General features: G+C 45.0%; 1 protein-coding gene across 1 annotated transcript in view; it reads right to left on the bottom strand.

Moving 5' to 3' along the window:
- LOC310791572 (asc-type amino acid transporter 1-like) overlaps nt 1–22,650 on the bottom strand; it is a gene marked incomplete at both ends in the record, with an annotated part of 85,396 nt that overhangs the window by 51,799 nt on the left and 10,947 nt on the right. The window contains one exon of the mRNA XM_083653239.1: nt 17,805–17,915. Coding sequence (XP_083509365.1) covers nt 17,805–17,915 — 111 coding nt within the window. The remainder of the gene's footprint in view (nt 1–17,804; nt 17,916–22,650) is intronic.

The raw sequence follows: 22,650 nt of genomic DNA, 5'->3' as shown, positions 1-22,650 counted from the left end.
GTCAGACAGTAAAGCGGTAACGCCTCTGATTCGGCCGAGAGGGGAGAGGGTGAGAAGGAACGGCAAAAGAGACGGGTGGTGCAGCTTTTTGGCTCTAGATCTAGCGCTAGTAAGTTAGCTACCAGGGGTGCTAACTGCTAACTGCTAGCTGCTAAAACCACGTGCGATGGTGCGCGGAGAATGGCCATCGGTGAACGGGAGGAAAGGAGAGCTGACGGCGGGGATCAGCTCGATGCTGGCGGGCATGGAGGCCCGTGTGTTGAGAGAGGTCGGACGGCTGGTGGAAGAGACTCCTGCCTGGGCAGTAGAGGTGATGCGGGCGCTGCGAGAAGTCATGCAGCGGGTGGACTTGATGAGCGCGGAGGTAATGCAGCGGGAAGAGCAGCCGGAGGAGCCACGGAAGAGACTGTGTTGGACCTGCAGAGAGCCGGGCCACGTGGCGAGGTGGTGCCGAGGCGGTCCCGGGAGACGGACCGGGTATGCGGGACAACGACATGGACAGCAGGGAGCCTGCTGGGCATGTAGCGCGATCGGACATCTAGCCAGAGAGTGTCCAGAGGCTGTCGGAGATCGGGGGGCAGCGGGAGAAGAGAGACGTGCAGGCGGCGGACAGGTGAGACTCTGCTGGACTTGCCAGTCACCGGAGCACTTGGCCAGGGACTGCACTGAGAGTGTGGAGGCCGGAGGTGAGACGCAGGCTGGGAAGAGCGTGAGCAGCCGGGGAGAAGAGAACGTTGTGACGGATAGGAGAACGGTGCTGCAGGGGAACAGCCAGAGGGAAGAGAGGGACATCGTCTGCAGCGTTGTTACAGTCGGGAGAGCGACGCTCGTGTCTCCGAGTGAGCGAGAGGGGTTACCGCCGGGGGAACCGGCCCAGCCTAACCGCTATACACCCCCTAACGTTGCACTGCGGAGAGCCGAGGGGAAGATCGACGCCGGTGGTGTTCGCTCTGCTGTCCTCAACCCTGGAGGAGGGGGACGGAAAAACGAGCGGAGAGCCGAGGGGAAGATCGACGCCGGTGGTGTTCGCTCTGCTGTCCTCAACCCTGGAGGAGGGGGACGGAAAAACGAGCGAGTGCGAGGCCGGGAGGACGACGCCAGGGTCAGCTGGAGAGTCGACGGGCGCGAGTGGAGACCGGAGGACGAGGATGTCGATCCGGTGCTCGTTCGTGCATTTGGCTACTGGAACAAACAAAAAGGGGGGACCGAAAAGAGTGCTTCAGGCGGGACAGAAGCTGGGAAAAGGGGGGATGGAAATGGGGTTTAAAAGAAAAGCTAAGGAAAATGTGGGGGCTTGTGTTTGAATTGAAATGTGTGAAAAAGAAGGAAATAATGAAAAACTAGACATTATGGAGTGCCTAATGGGAAACTAGACATTATGGGGGTACCTAATGAAAACTGGACATTATGACGGGGGTGTTGGGAAAAAAGAAGGGACTAATTGTGGGGTTTGTGGGAATTAGATTTTGATGTGGTGATGGGAAAAATGTTGTGTTGGGTGTGTTTTGGTACAGGGGGATGTGTGTGGGATGTGCATGTCGCGTGGAAGCGACATTAAATTTGTGTGGGGGAAAGGTAGCGTATCGGGTAATTACGTGTATTGGGGTGTTTCCGTGCTGGGCTAGGAACTGATATGTGTGGGTGTGTTCCTAGGGGGAAGGGGATATATGTGACCAGCGGCCGGGGCGGAGGCCAGTCAGGCTATGTGAGGGAGCTGACCGGGTGGTTGCAGAGCTAGCAGCGAAGCTAGCTGCTAGGAGCTATATTGTGAAGACAAGAATAAAAAGCCTGTACCAACTTCAAGTCTCCAGTTCCTTGGACAAATACCCACTTTGTTACAGTACATTAAAATGCAGTAAAATATACAGTAAACATAAACAAGGATATCATAAAATCAGTCAATCATGGAGCAACACAAATAATCATATACAAAGGATAGAAACATTATATAGGTCATAACCCACACACCCACAAACAGTCAATTGTGGGACCATTGGTAGTTATTCTTCAGTAACTCCTTTATATTGGTTTTAAAATGCTCCCAGCTATGATGCTGTTTAATGTGTGTGGGCAGACTTCCACATTTGGACCCCTGTACAGTGAGGGCTGTTTGTCCTATAGGGAGGTTTTCCAGAGCAGCACTTTGCAGTTCCCTGCAACAGCACCTCTGGTGGCTGTGCCCGAAGCCCCCCGAGGTTTGACCATATCACAGAAAACATGAGCATGAACTTCTGTCTGTTTCAGAAACCATCATTCCACATACAGTAATAATGTGTTTGTTTGAGAAACTATGGAAGATTCAGTGTGAACAATGGACAAAAAAAAATGTATTAGCCTCAGATTCATTTCATTCTCATTATTTGAAATATTAGTTATTATAGTTAGTATGGTATTAAACTGTTCCCTTTTTACACATAATGATCAGATTTTCATTTTTATATGTCCTTATTCATTTACTCTTTCTGCTAATCACCAGCGCACTCAAGTGGAGAGCAGTCTAGTCAAGTCAAGTTGATTTGTGTAACAGCGTTGTGTTGATGGTAGTTGCAACAACCCATGTTAAGAGGGCTTGCCCAGGGGTGGATTTGAACTGCCGACCTCCTGCTTCCAAAGCGCACAAGCTAACCACTACAACAAGAGAGCTAGCTCCCTTAGCGTAGCTGATTAACGGGCCTTTATACTGCGGGAGTGAGTTTAACCAACTTCCTCGCTACCACTCGGGACTCACGAGGACTCACATTAATTCAGTTACATTTGTATAGCTAATTCACAAGCATGTCTCAGAGAGCTTTAAAGAGAATATGTCTAGCTAAGTCTCGTTAAGCACTATCAATAAACATAATTAAACAATCTTATATGAGAGAGGGAGAGGGGGGAGAAGGGAGAGAGAGTGTGGGGAGAGGAGAGCGAGAGAAGGGATAGAGAGAGAGCAGAACAAACGGTATACTGGGCCTGGGCGATACGGTTAAAATCAATTTCATGATAATCTCGGGTCAGTTTGGAAACAATGTATATCACAATATGGTTCATGCAAGCAAAGTCATGTTTAGTAATCCAATTATCATATATTATAATTACCTGGCATATGTCATATCATCACGATATGATGCCACCTAAACACAAAAAATGATATGTGTTTAGGTGTATGTAGCCCTATAGGGCTACATACAGGTGTTACTCATTCTGACCGGCCACTCCGCCGCAGCACCAGCGCCACACACTGCATGAAAAACTTGCTTTCCGGGCAAGTAAATGAAGGCATAGGGACTCAATATGCGGACACTATGTGGTACTTTCCCCCACTTTGCCACAAAGACCTGCAAAGTGGATCTCTTTGCAGTTGTGCAAAGTCCCGGAAAGTAGGTTTTTCGTGCAATGACACCGCCACTGAGGCAGCAGCGGCACACTGGAACTGGCAGCAGAGCAGCCAAACCAAACGAGCAACAACTGCAGACATGTGACTACAGTCTGACAACACCGGCCTTCCCTCTGGCCACACACAGCATTGGGCATACGCACTTAACTCAAACCACTTCCATTTACAGCCTTCAAAACAAAAGCATACAGTGCTTTGTACTGACTTCAAAAGTTCTCCGCTGTGAAATAAGTTTGATTTTGAAACAGTAGTGTCTTGGTGTTATTTAGCCTTTTCATTGGCTATTGCATGGTTAAATCAATTAATTTAATTAAACCTACCACCAGACCGATTTTAGGTGGTGACCTGGCAATCTGCCCCAAATATTCCTAGTTCATATCATGGTAGAATGGGTAAAATAATCAGGGGGTCATGTGGGCGTGATTTCAATATACTATATATCTACACTTAAACTAATGACTCAAACAGGTAGCTTGATTTTAAATGTCAGAAGTGTAGGCTACTTTTTGAGTTGATTGAGTTGCCTCCTATTTGGCTCTGAGTGATTTAAGATTATTTTGGTAAGAATTTACGCAGCACAGAACAGTGTATGTTTTTATTTTGAAGGCTGTAAATGGTTGTGTTCAGTGCCGTTTGTGTGCCCCTGCTGGGGAAGGGGGGGAGGACCTGGCCTCTTTTGTTTCTAAGTTGAAGTAGCCTCCGTCCGTCAGCGATCCACCGCCTATTCAAGATGGCTGCATCTGTATGTTCAGTAGCTCCTGTAGTTTCTGCTTGTATCAAAGCATCTCTGATGTTTACTTCACCTGTTTGACAGTAGAGTATGCCTGGTCCTGATCCATGGTGGCTGGATTGAGGCTCTGGTAGGTGGAGTCTGGATTGGATTTAGAGGCTGGAGCAGACTTCTTCTTGGTGGGAATCTGCAACAAACAATGTGAAGTTTAGCAAGGTGACAAGACAGGACAGCACACCTCAAATACAATGGGAGTCATGTATCTGTTCTGCATAACACGACACACTCTAAACCACACATGGGCATCTAAATCTGGGCCTCAACGTTCTCAAAAGAAACGAAAACAACCCCACAAAAATCAATAAAAGGCAGCATTATGTTAATAAATCTGCAGGTGAATGTCTACAATGAGTCTGTACTGCTGTTTAACTCCATTCCAACAGAGGCCGCTGTCTACAGTTAGATTGGACTAAAGGACTCAAGTTGACTCTTGCTCAACTTCTCTCAAGAGAGCCTGGTGCACATTACTACAGACAGGAAGACCCGCCCCGTGTTCTGGTGCTCTTTCCGCTTTGTCCTCCATAGAAGGATGGTTTTATATGATGTTAGTTCATTTTATTTGTGTAGCTACATAGCTAGATAACGCGCATCACATTTATTTACGTTACTATGATGCCCTGTTTTCACAGCAGAATTACTTTTTTTGGGCCGTTCCCCGCATTTCCGCCGGAATACCAAGTGTGTTTGCACCGGATGACGTGGTGCTACGCTTTTGACCCCAGACTATGCTCAACTCAAGTGGCAGGTTAGTAACGTAGTAGACACACATTCTTAAATGTTACAATACAGAGAAATGCAAGGGCTTTCATCAATGAGCGATGGGCTCAATCATCATTGTGTTAAATCACTTGAGGATATATAGTGACTTTACAGATATTTATTTGCATTCAAATCTTCGTATTCTCACTTTAAGTTAAGTTTCTGTGTTATCTTTGTTTAATCTGCCAAGGACCTGTCAGGGATCCACCACCAATTCAAGTTGGCTGCATCTGTATCTTCAGTAGCTCCTGCAGTTTCTGCTTGTATCAAAGCATCTGTGATGTTGACTTCACCTGTTTGACAGTAGAGTATGCCTGGTCCTGATGATCCATGGTGGCTGGATTGAGGCTCTGGTAGGTGGAGTCTGGATTGGATTTAGAGGCTGGAGCAGACTTCTTCTTGGTGGGAATCTGCAACAAACAAGGTGAAGTTTTGCAAGGTGACAAGACAGGACAGCACACCTCAAATACAGTGGGAGCCATGGAAACAGTTCTACATCTTGCATGTACCCTACATCTGTTCTGTTTTAACACGACACACTCTAAACCACACATGAGCAAGATTCGGCCCCAGGGCCGGACCCCGGCCACTGGACCATCTATCATCTCAATCTGGCCCTCAACGTTCTCAAAGGAAAACAAAATGACCCCCAAAAAAATCAATAAAAGGCAGCATCATGTTAATGGTAGCTTGTGACCCTGAGATACCTGCTGAAGATGCAGAAGGGTTCTCAACAATGTGGATGCTCTGACCACCCTTCACCAAGGAAGACCACCATGAGGAGGAACCAACTGGCAACACCATACAGTGGCAGCCATCGTGAATTGGTGCTCCCAGCTGGATCCCAGCCAGCTGCCAGGCGGCTGCCTTGCAAGGAACTGAACTTTGTTATACCATAAGGGACCCTGCTTTGGAGTAACTAAGAATATCTGTCTTGTTTATTAAGAGGTCAAATTGGTTAAAGTTATAAGTTGAGTTGAGTTAAGTTAAGTATATTCAGTTAAATTTCTGTGTTATCTTTGTTTAATCTGCCATGGACCTGTCAGGGAGGCGCTGCCAATTCAAGTTGGCTGCATCTGTATCTTCAGTAGCTCCTGCAGTTTCTGCTTGTATCAATGCATCTGTGATGTTGACTTCACCTGTTTGACAGTAGAGTATTCCTGGTCCTGATCCATGGTGGCTGGATTGAGGCTCTGGTAGGTGGAGTTTGGATTGGATTTAGAGGCTGGAGCAGACTTCTTCTTGGTGGGAATCTGCAACAAACAAGGTGTAGTTTAGCAAGGTGACAAGACAAGACAGCACACCTCAAATACAGTGGGAGCCATGGAAACAGTCCTACATCTTGCATGTACCCTACATCTGCATTAACTCATTCACCGCCAAAGACGTCTTTGACATGTTATCAGGAATAGCCATCCACGCCAAAGACGTGTTTGACGTGTTTTTGTTTTTATTAGTGCAGCGCGTAGTTCAAAGACTTCCCCAGCCTGTGACAGGGTATCAGGTCCCTGCCCTCAAAGACAAAACCGACAACACGTGAACAAACACATACCGCAGCTGTTGTTTTGAAATGAGCAGGAGGAAAAACAGAAAACAGAGAAACGCGCTTCCTTGTGCAGAGAGGAGAAATGCCATTGAAACGCCCCTCGGCGCGCTGCACGAGCTGGTCGGCTTGCTGCAGGGCAGCGGACATCGATCAGTTGTTCGCGGTAGTCAAACCCGTGACCAACATGATCGATCCTGGTCCCTGGACCCTGTTCCTGTGTGCTAGCCCGAAAGAGACGAGACGGAGTCACAACTATGTGAGCAGGAGGAGAACAGCAGCCTCGCCACAGAAATTGCTTTCACACAGAGCCAAGCAGCACGGCCACTTTCCTGTCGAGGGCAAGGAAGACTGGACTCCAATGCGACAGGACCCGGATGATCTCGCGGTAAGGAGTGTGTGTGTGTGTGTGTGTGTGTGTGTGTGTGTGTGTGTGTGTGTGTGTGTGTGTGTGTGTGAGAGAGACTACACTGATCTCTGCATTCTATGATCGTATAGTTTATTGAGACACTAGTACACTACACTGTCTCTGTCCTAAATGTGATTATATAGTTTACTGAGGATATGTTGCTTTTATTTCAGATGAGGAGCCGATTGTGAGCCCACATCTCAGAATGAGGTCAGGACGGTCAGGACGGTCATTTAGGTCTGCTAAATGACGAAATGTAATGTAATGTAAAGAGACACACATGGGCCCCGCGCACACACACACACATTCACACTCACTCACACTGAGTAAACTGTATTGTTGAATGTAAAAAAAGCACTTCATGTATACAGTATATATATATATATATATATATATATATATATATATATATATATATATATATTTTTTTTTTTGTCATTTGTGTCATAACAAATAATATTTACATGTCTGATGTCAATACAGTTCAAAATAAAAGAATTGAGAGCGAGTTCTGCCTGAGATTGTGTGCTGTACAAAAATGCCATTTTCTGCAATTTCTTTTCTCGGAGAGACCTTTTTGGTGAAAACAGGGTGTATATAAATGGCTATAAGTAGAGTACAGAACATGCTAAAAGCTCACTTTTTTTCCCTGGTGAACCCAGATACGTACATCTTCATTTTGAGGTATTGCAAATCACTCTGGTGCTAATAGATAATTTACTGTGGGTCTTGAAAGATGACCAACAATTATGAAAATCTTTGGCCTGTGCTAAATATTGGCAGTCCTAAACTGGCCATGAATGAGTTAACATGATGCTGCCTTTTATTTGATTTTTTGGGGGTTGTTTTGTTTTCCTTTGAGAACATTGAGGGCCGGATTGAGATGGTCCAATGGCCGGTGTCTGGCCCTGCGGCCGTATCTTGCTCATGTGTGGTTTAAACTTTAGAGTGTTTTGTGTTAACTCATTCATGGCCAGTTTAGGACTGCCAATATTTAGCACAGGCCAAAGATTTTCATAATTGTTGGTCATCTTTCAAGACCCACAGTAAATTATCTATTAGCACCAGAGTGATTTGCAATACCTCAAAATGAAGATGTACGTATCTGGGTTCACCAGGGAAAAAAAGTGAGCTTTTAGCATGTTCTGTACTCTACTTATAGCCATTTATATACACCCTGTTTTCACCAAAAAGGTCTCTCCGAGAAAAGAAATTGCAGAAAATGGCATTTTTGTACAGCACACAATCTCAGGCAGAACTCGCTCTCAATTCTTTTATTTTGAACTGTATTGACATCAGACATGTAAATATTATTCGTTATGACACAAATGACAAAAAAAAAATATATATATACATGAAGTGCTTTACATTCAACAATACAGTTTACTCAGTGTGAGTGAGTGTGCAGACAGACACACAGACAGACAGACAGACAGACAGACAGACAGACAGACAGACAGACAGACAGACACACACACACACACACACACACACACACACACACACACACACACACACACACACACACAGAGAGAGAGAGAGAGAGAGAGTTCTGTCCATCGCACCTCCTTCCAAGGGAACACTATTGATCGCCCCGCAAATTAGCATAGGAGGGGAACACCCATCTGGTCTGAGATCAGCGTCTAGCCTCCTGGGCCTCGCATCGTTTTCCTCCTCTCAGTCGGGCTGGGACGAATGCTGCGACACAGGAACGGGTCGGGCTTGGCTTTGGGACCAGGCGCTGGAACCGGATCGATCATGTTCGACACGGGTTTGACTACTGCGAACAATCCAGGTTCGCCCTGCAGCAAGGCGAGCAGTGCAGCGTGCCGAGGGGCGTTTCAATGGCGTTTCTCCTCTCTACAAGGAAGCGCGTTTCTCTGTTTTTCCTCCTGCTAATTTCAAAACAACAGCTGCGGTATGTGTTTGATCGCGTGTTGTCGGCTTGCCTTTGAGGCAGGGACCTGAAACTATGTCACAGGCTGGGGAAGTGTTTGAACTACGCGCTGTACTAATAAAAACAAAAACACGTCAAACACGTCATTGGCTGGGAGGGCTATTCCTGATAACACGTCAAAGACGTCTTTGGCCATGAATGAGTTAATACATCTGGAGGTGAATGTCTACAATGAGTCTGTACTGCTGTTTAACTCTATTCCAACAGAGGCCGCTGTCTACAGTTAGACTGGACTAAAGGCCTCAAGTTGACTCTTGCTCAACTCAAGTGGCAGGTTAGTAACATTAGCGGTTGCGATGACAGAAACAGAGTTAGGATGAATTCTTCAAAAAAGAGAAATGTTGCCTCTGAATGTCGAGTTTCTAACTAAGAGAGGACATCTAGATATTTTGGAGCCTGAAAAGGTGTGTTTTTAGTCTTTGCCGAAAGATCGGCAGTGATTCGGCCGTCCTGACCGAAGGTGGGAGCTCGTTCCATCATTGAGGTGCCAGGGACGAGAAGAGTCGCGATCGGGATGAGCGACTTTTGAGCCCCCGTAGCAGAGGAGGGGCGAGGCGTCCTGCAGTGGTGGAGGAGCGGACCTTCTTACAGAAGGTCGGCTTGGAACCCAAACAAGTCAAGGAAGCCACTGGGGAGATGGAGCCATGCTCCGGCTGCGCTCCAGTACGGCTTCGGAGCCGATATGTTTCCACTCTAATCAATGTGTCAACTTCCACCAACTCCGCTGCGTTGTGTGTCTACTCCGTCCCAGCTCCAACAATCCAGAGCTCTCCGAAGCAGATACGCAAGGCTTCTATTTTTACCGGATGTCGGAGCAAAGCCGCAGCAAGTTCGCACAGATAAGGGTAGAGTGGGACAGGAAGTACGACACAGAAACAAAATAAAACATCCGGTGGTTTTCAGAATAAAACACTCCGTGTTGACCCCAGATCGTATTTCACATAATCACATCAACATAACATCACAATGGGCGGAGCCAGGCCTGGAGTCAACAGGTCAGAGGTGCTTACAGCATTCAAGATCAAGCCAGAGGACAAACATGGATGAGCAAAAGTTCATCATTGAAGTGGAAAACCACTAAATAATATATGACATGACACATCCTTTTTACAAGGACAACACCAAGCAAGTCCACCCCTCCTACAATGATCAACAATGATCTTCTGCCTGTTTGTTGTTGTATTTATCCCACATACAAATTGTCTCGTGTGAATGCACGCGATTTCACCGCAAGAACTTGTCGGTCTCGTCACTCCAGCTGTCTGGCGGAGCGGAGCCGTGACGTGCTCTGCATGCCGCCGGTTAGTGTTGGCGGAGCAGGGAGCAAAACCGGAGCACAGCAGCAACTCAATGCAAATGCACTCAGTGGAATCCCGGCATCAGGGACAAAACGCTTGTGAACCTGAGATAACTGCTGAAGATGCAGAAGGGTTCCCAACTATATGAATGCTTTGACCACCCTTCACCAGGGAAGACCACCATGAGGAGGAACTGGCAACACCATACAGTGGCAGCCATCTTGAATTGGTGCTCCCAGCTGGATCCCAGGCAGCTGCCAGGCGGCTGCCCACCCAAAGAACAGACCTTTGTTACACCATAAGGGACCTTGGTTTGGAGTAACTAAGAATATACATATTGTTTATTAAGAGGTTGAATTGGTTAAACTTAGTTAAACTTAGGATAAGTTGAGTTGAGTCAAGTCAAGTATATTAAGTTAAGTTTCTGTGTTGTTGATATTTTTGTTTAATATGCCAAGGACCTGTCAGGAGGCCGCCATCAATTCAAGGTGGCTGTATCTTCAGTAGCTCCTGCAGTTTCTGCTTGTATCAAAGCATCTCTGCATGATGTTTACTTCACCTGTTTGACAGTAGAGTATGACTGGTCCTGATGATCCATGGTGGCTGGATTGAGGCTCTGGTAGGTGGAGTCTGGATTGGATTTAGAGGCTGGAGCAGACTTCTTCTTGGTGGGAATCTGCAACAAACAAGGTGAAGTTTAGCAAGGTGACAGGACAGCACACCTCAAATACAGTGGGAGCCATGGAAACAGTCCTACATCTGTTCTGCATTAACACGAAACACTCTAAAGTTTAAACCACACATGACTCATGAGCAAGATTCGGCCCCAGGGCCGGACCCCGGCCACTGGACCATCTATCATCTCAATCTGGCCCTCAACGTTCTCAAAGGAAAACAAAACGAACCCCAAAAAATCAATAAAAGGCAGCATCATGTTAATACATCTGGAGGTGAATGTCTACAATGAGTCTGTACTGCTGTTTAACTCTATTCCAACAGAGGCCGCTGTCTACAGTAGTTAGACTGGACTGGCTCTTGTCAAAGGATGGCACGCAACCTTATTCCCCACTGAAGTCAGCTGCTGCGGTTTCCCAGCAACATCAGTGTGATATTTCTTACAGAAGGTCGGCTTGGAACCCAAACAACTGAAGGAAGCAACTGGGAAGATGGAGCCATGGCATCTGAGACCATCTCAAGATGGTTGTGTTGACGAGAGCCCGCAGTTGGAAAAGCTTCTGCAAGCGAAGGCTAATTTTCTCTTTGTTGCCCCCCTCAGGCGAGGTGTAGCCTACAGGCTAAGGGACAAAACGCTTGTGAACCTACCTGCTGAAGATGCAGAAGTGTTCTCAAAAATGTGAATCCTCTGACCACCCTTAACCAAGGAAGACCACCATGAGGAGGAACTGGCAACACCATACAGTGGCAGCCATCTTGAATTGGCGCTCACAGCCAGATCCCAGCCAGCTGCCAGGTGGCTGCCATGCAAAGAACTGAACTTTGTTACGCCATAAGGGACCCTGCTTTGGAGTAACTAAGAATATATGTATTGTTTATTAAGAGGTTGAATTGGTTAAACTATAGGATAAATTGAGTTGAGTCAAGTTAAGTATTAACTCATTGAGTGCCAGCCACTTTTGGAGAACGGACGCTCCCAGTGCCAGAGTTTCAGAGCGTTTTCAGTGATTTCTCGAGGCCCACAGAATATTGTGTGATATTACTATGTAAACACGGAACACGCAAAAAGAACGATGAGACTCTATTCTATCATCAGCAAAAACAGGTTTATTGATATCATTTTCCGTTCTTTAGTTATCAGCCGGAGAAGATAGCTTGATTTATCCAAAAACAGCCGTTTTTTTCTAGAAGCTGAGATAAAGAGCGTTTTGTGAAATTAAATATTTCATGCACATCACTGACTGAAGCTAATATTTTCTGATGTAGTCACACCTCAAAAATAATTTCCTTCAATAGAACAGCGAAACAATATTTTTTAGCTGCAACCAGCAGCGCTGGCCCCTGCGTGCGCTGCTGGTTGCAGCTTCTTGCTGGTCTTGATTTGCTGCTGGTGGGCATCAGATATTCTAGCTTGCGTTTGCCAATCCTGTCCTGCTGTCTGGGTCTGTCTGGGTCAGTGTTGTGTGCTGCTCTGCGTGCCCCCCCCCCCCCCTCAACTGCACACTCCTCCTCCGTATGGGAGTGTCTCTGGTGGCTTTCTACTGCGTTTGCTCTGCACTGAAAAGTCTGCTACATCCAGCTTTTTTACAGCGTTCCGCGTGTATTTGTCACCGGCTCCCATGCTTCCAGTTGAGAATAATAACAACTAATAACAAAATCATGCGGATGGGCTATCGCAGCGGACACGGAGGTCCTCAATTGTGGCAGCAGATTGGCTGCTGCAGGCACAGCTAACGTTATGCTTCATGCATATCGATGCATACGGATGCGATGCGATTTCCGTTTCCCCAACGACTTCTTCTCTGTTTTTTCCTCGCCTTTCTGTAATCTGGAGAGCACTGTCGCCACCTAATGGGTCCCTAAAATAGCTTTTACACATTCAACAGCCACCATACTTTCACAGGAGATGGATCTGGCTTTGATGCACGTCCCACCGTCAAAAAACGCAATTGACGAACATACTCGTCCTTGGCACTCTACGTTACTAAACCAATTGACGAACATACTCGTCCATGGCACTCAATGAGTTAAGTTAAGTTTCTGTGTTATCTTTGTTTCATCTGCCAAGGACCTGTCAGGGAGCCGCTGCCAAATCAAGGTGGCTGCATCTGTATCTTCAGTAGCTCCTGCAGTTTCTGCTTGTAGCAAAGCATCTCTGATGTTGACTTCACCTGTCTGGCACTAGAGGATGACTGGTGCTGATCCATTGTGGCTGGATTGAGGCTCTGGTAGGTGGGGTCTGGATTGGATTTGGAGGCTGGAGCAGAGTTCTTATAGGTGACACTCTGCAACAAACAATGTGAAGTTTAGCAAGGTGACAAGACAGGACAGCACACCTCAAATACATTGCGAGCCATGGAAACAGACCTACATCTTGCATGTATCCTACATCTGTTCTGTATTAACACACACTTAACACTTTAGATCCTGCTCAGGTGTAAATAGGCCACCCTTCTCATATAGCCCTGGTAAAACATATATGTAGACATCAGGATGTAAATAGTTAAAGTAAAAATAAAGTTAAAAATGCATAAATACAGTTTAAATATGTATGCATGGATAAAATAAATAAATAAATATAAAACTGTACATGGATGATAAAATGTATGGAATAGAAGTCATGCTGTTTACAGCTTTAAGAGTCAAAGTTTGGAGTTCATGCAAATGACCATATAGTTTGTTTGTTCATTCAAGGATTAAACTTGTGTAGTCAGACGGTCAGCCTAACTTGCTTTGTAGCCTAATCTGTCGATCATTGGTTTTCTTTAATGTAATTGGAAGTCGTAAATCAAACAGCCAACCCAAGTCCGGTCTCAGGGTTGGGGGCGGGTCTTAGTGGTGAGCTGAGCATCTATCGGAGTTGGGGAACGACAGAAGCGATTTGTCGCCATTCAGAGAACAAGAGATATTTTACTGAGAGCATTTCGTTCATACCTCAAGGGTTTGACGACCAGTTATCCTGTGGTTTTGGACGTTGTGTTATCTATAAGAGGTAAATACGAGTCTGTGTGTTGTTTTATATGCTGTAACTGAATGTTAGAAGTGTAAAAACGATGTTTTGTTGCCAATAGCTTTTAGCCGTTTAGCTAAATCGTCATTAGCATTGCAGTCGAACTGTTCGCTTTGCATTTGAAGCAACTGGTTAAGACAAGCTACTGCTAAATCGCCATGAAATAGTGTTTGGACTTGTTGCTTAGCTGATATGTTTGATTCAGGAGACGGACAGTGGTCACTGAGAGAGAGCGGACCAGGAAAGCTCTGTTTGGACCACATGTGGGTGTGCTGCTGTTGGACTGTCGCTGCTGTTTCTTCTGCCATTCATCTGCCCCATCCATCATCTACCCCCCTACTTCCATGAACTACCTCCCTCTGATTAGTCCCTGGTTTCCGTGAGTACTGACTGCACGTGCCTTTTGTTTTACTGCTTGTGTGAACAAGTGAAGCGGCCATTACAGTTTTCAGGCCTCCATGCTTCCAAGCTACACTCAGGCCTGCAACAGGGGTTTCTGGGTTTGAGTGAGTGTGTGTGAGTGTGGGCCCACAGTATAGACGGTTTTAACTTGACAACAAAAACATTCTAAATTGAACCCCCGCTCACTTCCTGTTGCAGTGTTTGCTATGGACATAAAATAAAAATAAACATTCAAGTGCAGGACTGACCATTCCGTGAAAACCGTCTATACAGCTGAGCAGGGAAAACAAAAGTAACGATGTCGAGTGAATATTTCTGCAGTTTGCAGACTGAAGTGCTGTGGGGTTGCGCTTGCGCTCTGGTGAAAACCGTCTATATTTTCGAGGTGTATTGTTTTCAAAGAGGTTATACATAATAGTAATTGGACATATAAATTAGAGGTAATGGATAAATCAATAACAAAGAATTGGAATATAAATAGATAAATAATAATAATTGTTGTTTGTCAATTGTCCATATTATTTTATTTGCATTTATTTTATATGTGATCCGAAGCACTTTTTTCTACATTTTGTTACCTATAGTAAGTAAATAGAAAAAAGGGAGCTTCTTGATGCTTATAAAGAATTTAATTAATAAAGAAGTAATGTACAGGTATACTCAATAGTTAATACACAATACATCTTCAAAGGACAAGGGCACAAGAGACGCAACGCGTTTCAACCTCTGGTCTTCGTCAGGCTGTAGGCGCAGCCTGACGAAGACCAGAGGTTGAAACGCGTTGCGTCTCTTGTGCCCTTGTCCTTTGAAGATGTATTGTGTATTAACTATTGAGTATACCTGTACATTACTTCTTTATTAATAAAATTCTTTATAAGCATCAAGAAGCTCCCTTTTTTCTATTTACTATTTATATTGGCCTGCTGAGCTATCTTGTCGCCACTTTTTGACTTTTCCGTTACCTATAGTAATAAATCCCCACGTTTTGGGTTTATTGTAGTTAAAGCATACTTGTTGTGTAATTCATATATAAGTAATTCATATTTGGGTAATAAATATTTGTTTAAAAAGGTAGATTAAAAAGACACAATATACAACAACAGGGATATATATATATTTTATATTTCCTGAACTTTATTGGAGGCACCGCCAGTTATCTTAGTTTTATGAATAAGAGTGAATATTTAATGAACAGGTATATGGCGCCATTAAATTTGAAACCATAACCCAGGCCCCTCCCCATAGTACTATCACACTAAGCCTATTTAGATACTCTAGCTACATGGGACGGGTGTTACATATATATTTAAGCAATATATCACGAGAGCAAGTGTGTTGTGGTGAATATATCCCGCTGATAAACTGTTATCCCACGAGGCCGCAGGCCGAGTGGGATAACAGTTTATCAGCGGGATATATTCCACAACACACGCTGCTCGAGTGCTATATTGCTTTTATAAAACGGTTTCCAAGTATGATAATATAATAATAATAATAATACTATAAGTCCGACTCCGACTGGCATGTCATTCTGATAGAGTCAGTTGAAACACTACTGTAAGGCGGGACCGCAAGAACATGCGGGTGATTTGATTGGATCGTTCTGGAGACTGAAGTTGACATTGGCCAATCCTGGCGCTTGCTGAGTAGCTGAGATTTTTCTGGAAAGCCCGACAGGCAGCTCGAGCCGCAGCGCTGCATTCTCAGCGCTTGTTGAGAAGCTGAATGCTCTCTGCAAAGCCCGACACCAACTAACGTTACGGGGTTAAATGCAGAGTTAAATGCGGGGTTAACAGCCTTTCTTTTGCAAAGAAGACATTAGCCCGCATCTATTCTTGTACAAAACATCATTTTCTGCGAAGTATTAGTAAAGTTATAAGCGAAGATCGATTCACAAGGATCTGACAGCTGTCTCCGCCATTTTTTTTTCTACGTTGTCATTTGAGGTAAGCCTTATTATTACTCTCTTAGTAAGAGAGTTGCCATGGCAACCGATAACCCATGGCCATGGGTTATTGAACTCGGTTACTGGAATTATACAATGGCTGTGAACCAATCAGATTGCTTGATTTGATAGAGCCATTTTATAAATATATATATATATACTGTATATATACATGTATACACACACACACACACACACACACACACACACACACATACATACATACACACACAGTATATATGTGTGTGTGTGTATATATATTAGTGTTAGAAACCATGGAAACCAACAATGACATTAGAAAAAGTAGAACATTAGAAAAAGTAGAAGAAAAACTCACCTGCAAGTTTCTGCTACCCGAGTTTCCCCTGGAGTTCGAACCTGTGGACAGACAGTACACAGGTTTGTGTGTGCGTGTTTGTGTGTGTGTGTGTGTGTGTGTGTGTGTGTGTGTGTGTGTGTGTGTGTGTGTGTGTGTGTGTGTGTGTGTGTGTGTGTGTGTGTGTGTGTGTGTGTGTTTGAAGTGGGGGGTACTCTATAGTAATACTATTGTATACTGTGGGGGACAGTGGGCTAACTGTAGACTTCAGAATTGATGGAAACCTTTTTAACGTCAGAAGGCTTCAAGCAGTCACAACAATAACATGTGAGCATGTCATGGAACTACAGGATGCAGATGACTGTGCAGTTGTGGTCGACACACCGGAGGCACTGCAAGCTACCCTCACAGCTGCTGCAAGAACATATGGCAGGCTGCGTCTCTCTGTAAATGTGGCAAAGACCAAAGTAGTATGCTAGTGGGCATCTACTCCCCTATCTCATATACCAGCTTTCATCATATCTGACAAACCACTTGCAATAGTGGAATCTTCCAAATACAGGACAGTTTCCTCTCTGACCAGTGCAGCATCGAAAGCCAGATACAAAACCGGATTAAACAAGCATTATCTTTTCTTTTCTTCTTTTTTTTAACCTTTATTTCTACAGACTCTCCCTGAGAGCAATGCTCTCTTTTTCAGGAGCGCCCTGTTCACATTCACACACACACATACAGTACACACCTGGAAGCTGACCAGTACAACCACAGTCTGATCTGCTGGCCACTGAGCAGCTCCACTGGAGCAGTTGGGGGTTAAGGCCCTTGCTCAAGGGCACCTCAGTGGTGTTGATGAGGGAGAGGCAAGCACTGCCTTTTCACTTTCCCCACCCAGATTTATCCTGCCGGTCCCGGGGATTGAACCGACGACCTTCCGGTCAGCTCGCTTCTTTGGCAGACTCAGGAGAAGTCTTTCAAAATAAAGACCTCAACTTCTACACCAAAATATCTGCTTAGCTGGCAGACGTCATGACAACATCTCCTCTCCAGCTGTAAGGCGTGAACACTGTACGGTCCCACCTCAGGATGCATGAGGCCTTCCATATCAGATGTCTGCAACACATCCTGACGATAACCTGGCATGGCCAAGTGCCCCATAATGCAACACTCCACAAGACCAACTGCAGGCTACCGCCAACACCAAGCAAGTGAAGCAAGTGTGTGGCTAAAAGGTGTGTGTGTGTGTGTGTGTGTGTGTGTGCGTGCGCGTGCGCGTGCGTGTGCGTGTGCGTGTGCGTGTGCGTGTGTGTGTGTGTGTGTCACTCACCATCATTGTCCCTCTTTGTCTTCTTCCACTTGTAGAGCCGCAGCAGACTGACGGTCAGCAGCACAACCACGACCACCACTGTCACACAGATCACCAACACCTGCAAGTCAACTGGGTGAGAGACTTAGAGGGAGAGTGGGGAAGATGGGAGGGGGATGGGGGGGGGCAGAGAGAGCAGGTTAGGGCCATATTATTATTATTATTATTATTATTTGTTTTGACAGAAACTCTTAAAAACAGGCTTCAGACTGCAGAGAACAAATTGATAAGGGTAATATTGAAACTGAGCCCTCGGTCTCACATTGGCAGGAGCCATTTTAAAATTCTCAGCTGGCTTCCAGTGGAGGCACAACCACGGGAAAGGGTAGACTTAGCATGGTCCACAAGATCATTTATGGCTCTGTCCCCGAGTTCTTACACAAGTATTTTACTCATGTCAGGGAAGCTCATAGTGTTTTTACTAGATCCAGTGTTGCTAACCTGTGCTTGTATCCACCTTATTTTTGGCGGCCATGATGCACCATGGGTGCTGCTTCCTTCTGCTGTCCTCTTCCCCCGTTACGTCTAGCTTGACACAACACAGCCCGTCTAATGTACCCGTCTGTAAACGGTGCAGCTGAGCTGATAAATGCCGACTTGTTCAACGAGCAACAGGTTAGCGGATGTGATAGATAACATTATTAGGCTACATTCCCAAAACGAGTGTTATTTTGTGATGCGCAAACTTTTAACGTCGGAGTTCGACAAGGAAATGCGATGCGAGGAGGCACATGTCAAGCCAGCGTAAACACAGCTGCTCACGTTCTAGACCGGATATTGCTCCCAGAATTATTTTACAGCGGGAGCCTCACAAAAATAAGGTGGATAGGTTCAAAAATCTCACTGGCAAAGGTACCTTTTCTTACATTGGAGCCTCCGAGTGGAACAGCCTAGACTTGCACATCAAATCTGTTCGCATCCTGCATAGTTTAACCCATTGATACCTTATGCAGCATTTGCATGTATATCCCTCATTTGTGTGTGTATCCCTTTAACCCTAGAACACTAACGTGATTTAAATTCACACCATCACTAACGTTGGGTGTATTTCACCCGATGCAATATACCCCATAAAACATACTTCTCATCAAAATATCTTAAAGTACAACTAGGGGTGCACCGATCACGTTTTTTGCCACCGATCACCGATTGCCGATCACCTATGAGAAATATCTGCCCAACCGATCATCGACCGATCACCGATTACCGATTACCGATCACCGATATATATATATATATTTATTTTATATTTTGTAGGCTAAAGGAAACTGCCAACATGAGACAGATGGGAGTTCAACCGTTTAGTTGTCAGTTCTCTTCAGTACAGTACAGCAGTATAGGCTTTTTACAGCATTATGACAGGAATAGTAGGATTGTGTGTGGTCTGGAAAAAGGAGGCAATAAAATATACAAACAGGTCAGTAACCAAGCTTGCTGTTATATAGGCCAATTATAGTGATAATTAACAACTAATAATATATAAATGATAATTAGGTAAACTGTAAGTCAGTTACTCTTAAACACCAGTCTTGAACCATGACTAAAGCCAAAGAGCTCCCACTCATAGAACCGGGGTTATGCACAATAACCGTCATACATTGGGATCCGCATCGAACGAACATCAAAACGACCCGCCCATCGAGGCCGAGTTACAGTGTTATAATTAGCAGCACTATGAGTGCGATCTACATAATGGTGACAGGGTTACATGACGGGAGAAACAACAGAATCACAAGCTACACACGAGCTAAACTCCATCTGAGTAGTGGCATTAATTAGCGCATCCGTCTGAATGGAGCGCACATCCACATAGCAGCACACTTTCGCTTCCTTCAAAGTGCCCGCGGGAACATCAATGCTTGCGTGGAAATTGTCTGTGTGTGCGCGTGCACTACCCCGACTACCACGTTAATCTGGGACTTTAATACACACGGATTTAACAGCATGCAAATGCCTCGGTAGGCGGGAGGACTGGAGATAACTTCTCTCTGCGGAGTCTGCTCTAATCACCAGCTGATTTGTGTGATTCAAAGACGCAAGAGGTGTGTTGACAGTCTGGTGCGGTGTGTGCATGGAGGTGAGTACACTGATGAAAGCAAAGCGTGTGCTTTGCAACACAATGATATAAACGTTAGAGCACAATATGAAAGTTAAACGATAGACATTGAAGACATGAAAATGGGCTGCCTCATGTTTCTCACGTGCAGCATGATCGGCTATGCGATCGGCAAAATTAAAGGAATATCGGAAACAGCAGATCACATATTTGAGGTCCAAATCGGCCGATACAGATTGCGTGCAGATCGATCGGTGCACCCCTAAGTACAACAATACATGGCAAATTGAGGTACTCTTCTTTTGTTTTTAAATGTGAAATATCACAAAAAACACAAAAAAGTTTATTATGGGGGACAAATTCGGGAAAAATGAGGTAATCGTTACAACCCCCCCCCCCCCCCCCAAAAAAAAAAGGAGTTCCCAACTTCTCCTTCGGTCCACCCATTCATGAGACTTGTGTGGTGAAAATCACCACACAAGTCACCACAATAACATTAACCCTAACCCAAAGATATTTTACGCTCTATCACTAACGTCGGGTGAAAATCACCCGAACACGTAGCCGGTAGAAAAAACCATGAATGGGAGCAAGGAAACAAACCTACATTCAATGACGTCAGTGAGCATCGTGAAGGTACCTAAGAACCCGCCCACCTCAGACAGCAGCAAGACAATGAAAATCACGTGAATTAAATTGTCCGGGTGAAAATCACCCGACGTTAGTGTTCTAGGGTTAAGACCTTTAAGTATCAATGGGTTAAAAACATTAACTAGAGCATGGCTGTTGGATAAGGTGCCTCTGTAGTGTCTCCCTGTTTTCTCCCATTTTGTTATCTTGTATTGCTTTTTAATTGACTTTTATCTGTCTATTTTCTATCTAATTCTTACCATTGTTTGATTTCTATTGCTCCCTTAATGTTGTATGTTTTCGTATGTCTCGTTTTTCTGGCATACATTATTAAATAGGTGCACTGAATACCCAGGTATTTGAACTAAAAGAAAAGAAAAGTCATTTTTGGGTTCAGCTCCACTTTAAACTTTATTTGGTCATTTATCATACATTTTTGTTCTTCTACCCATGGATGGATTACTGGACGGACCAATGGGGAACTGGCCCAGAGGCTCAAGAGCTCAGGAGGGCCTTAACCCAGAGCTCATCAGACAATCCCCCCCCCCTCACCCCCACCCCCGCTTCTATGAACCAACATTTCTCTGATCTGTGACAGAGGCAGATGTGACAATGCCTCTTCTTCTACCTAACCTCATCCTGTTTAACAGAGCTCTCTGTTTCTCAGTATTGCTCAAGGTTTCCTGCCTGTCAGGCTCTCTCTCACACACTCACATGCAAACATCACCTGACTCAAGCTGTTTTTTCTCTCCAGAAGCTGTCGTCTCAGGCTGGACTAGATCCAGAATGCTGCTGCATATCTTCTGATAAGAACTAGGAAATATATCATATTTCTCCATACTGGCATCTCTGCACTGGCTCTGTGTAAAATACAGAATATAATTTAAAATCCTTCTCCTCACCTACAAGGCCCTTAACTCATTCACCGCCAACGTCTTTGACGTGTTATCAGAAATAGCCCTCCCCGCCAATGACGTGTTTGACGTGTTTTTGTTTTTATTAGTGCAGCGCGTAGTTCAAACACTTCCCCAGCCTGTGACATAGTATCAGGTCCCTGCCTCAAAGGCAAGCCGACAACAGGCGATCAAACACATACCGCAGCTGTTGTTTTGAAATTAGCAGGAGGAAAAACAGAGAAACGCGCTTCCTTGTAGAGAGGAGAAACGCCATTGAAACGACCCTCGGCGCGCTGCACTGCTCGCCTTGCTGCAGGGCGAACCTGGATTGTTCGCAGTAGTCAAACCTGTGACGAATATGATCGATCCGGTTCCAGCGCCTGGTCCCAAAGCCAAGCCCGACCCGTTTGCCCGAATGAGAGGAGGAAAACGATGCGAGGCAGAGGAGGCTAGACGCTGATCTCAGACCAGATGGGTGTTCCCCTCCTATGCTAATTTGCGGGGCGATCAATAGTGTTCCCTTGGAAGGAGGTGCGATGGACAGAACTCTCTCTCTCTCTCTCTGTGTGTGTGTGTGTGTGTGTGTGTGTGTGTGTGTGTGTGTGTGTGTGTGTGTGTGTGTGTGTGTCTGTCTGTCTGTCTGTCTGTCTGTCTGTCTGTCTGTCTGCACACTCACTCACACTGAGTAAACTGTATTGTTGAATGTAAAGCACTTCATGTATATATATATATATATATATATATATTTTTTGTCATTTGTGTCATAACGAATAATATTTACATGTCTGATGTCAATACAGTTCAAAATAAAAGAATTGAGAGCGAGTTCTGCCTGAGATTGTCTGCTGTACAAAAATGCCATTTTCTGCAATTTCTTTTCTCAGAGAGACCTTTTTGGTGAAAACAGGGTGTATATACATGGCTATAAGTAGAGTACAGAACATGCTAAAAGCTCACTTTTTTTTCCTGGTGAACCCAGAGACGTACATCTTCATTTTGAGGTATTGCAAATCACTCTGGTGCTAATAGATAATTTACTGTGGGTCTTGAAAGATGACCAACAATTATGAAAATCTTTGGCCTGTGCTAAATATTGGCAGTCCTAAACTGGCCATGAATGAGTTAATGGTCAGGCACCATCATATCGGAGCTCATAGTACTACTACTACTCGTGGTTCATAGAGTTCTGAGAAGTAGAATGGGAGGCAGAGCCTACCAGAACTAT

This window comes from Poromitra crassiceps (assembly GCF_964638095.1).
Source record: "Poromitra crassiceps genome assembly, chromosome: 16".
Classification (NCBI taxonomy): domain Eukaryota; kingdom Metazoa; phylum Chordata; class Actinopteri; order Beryciformes; family Melamphaidae; genus Poromitra; species Poromitra crassiceps.
This window is presented reverse-complemented; position numbering and strand designations above follow the sequence as displayed.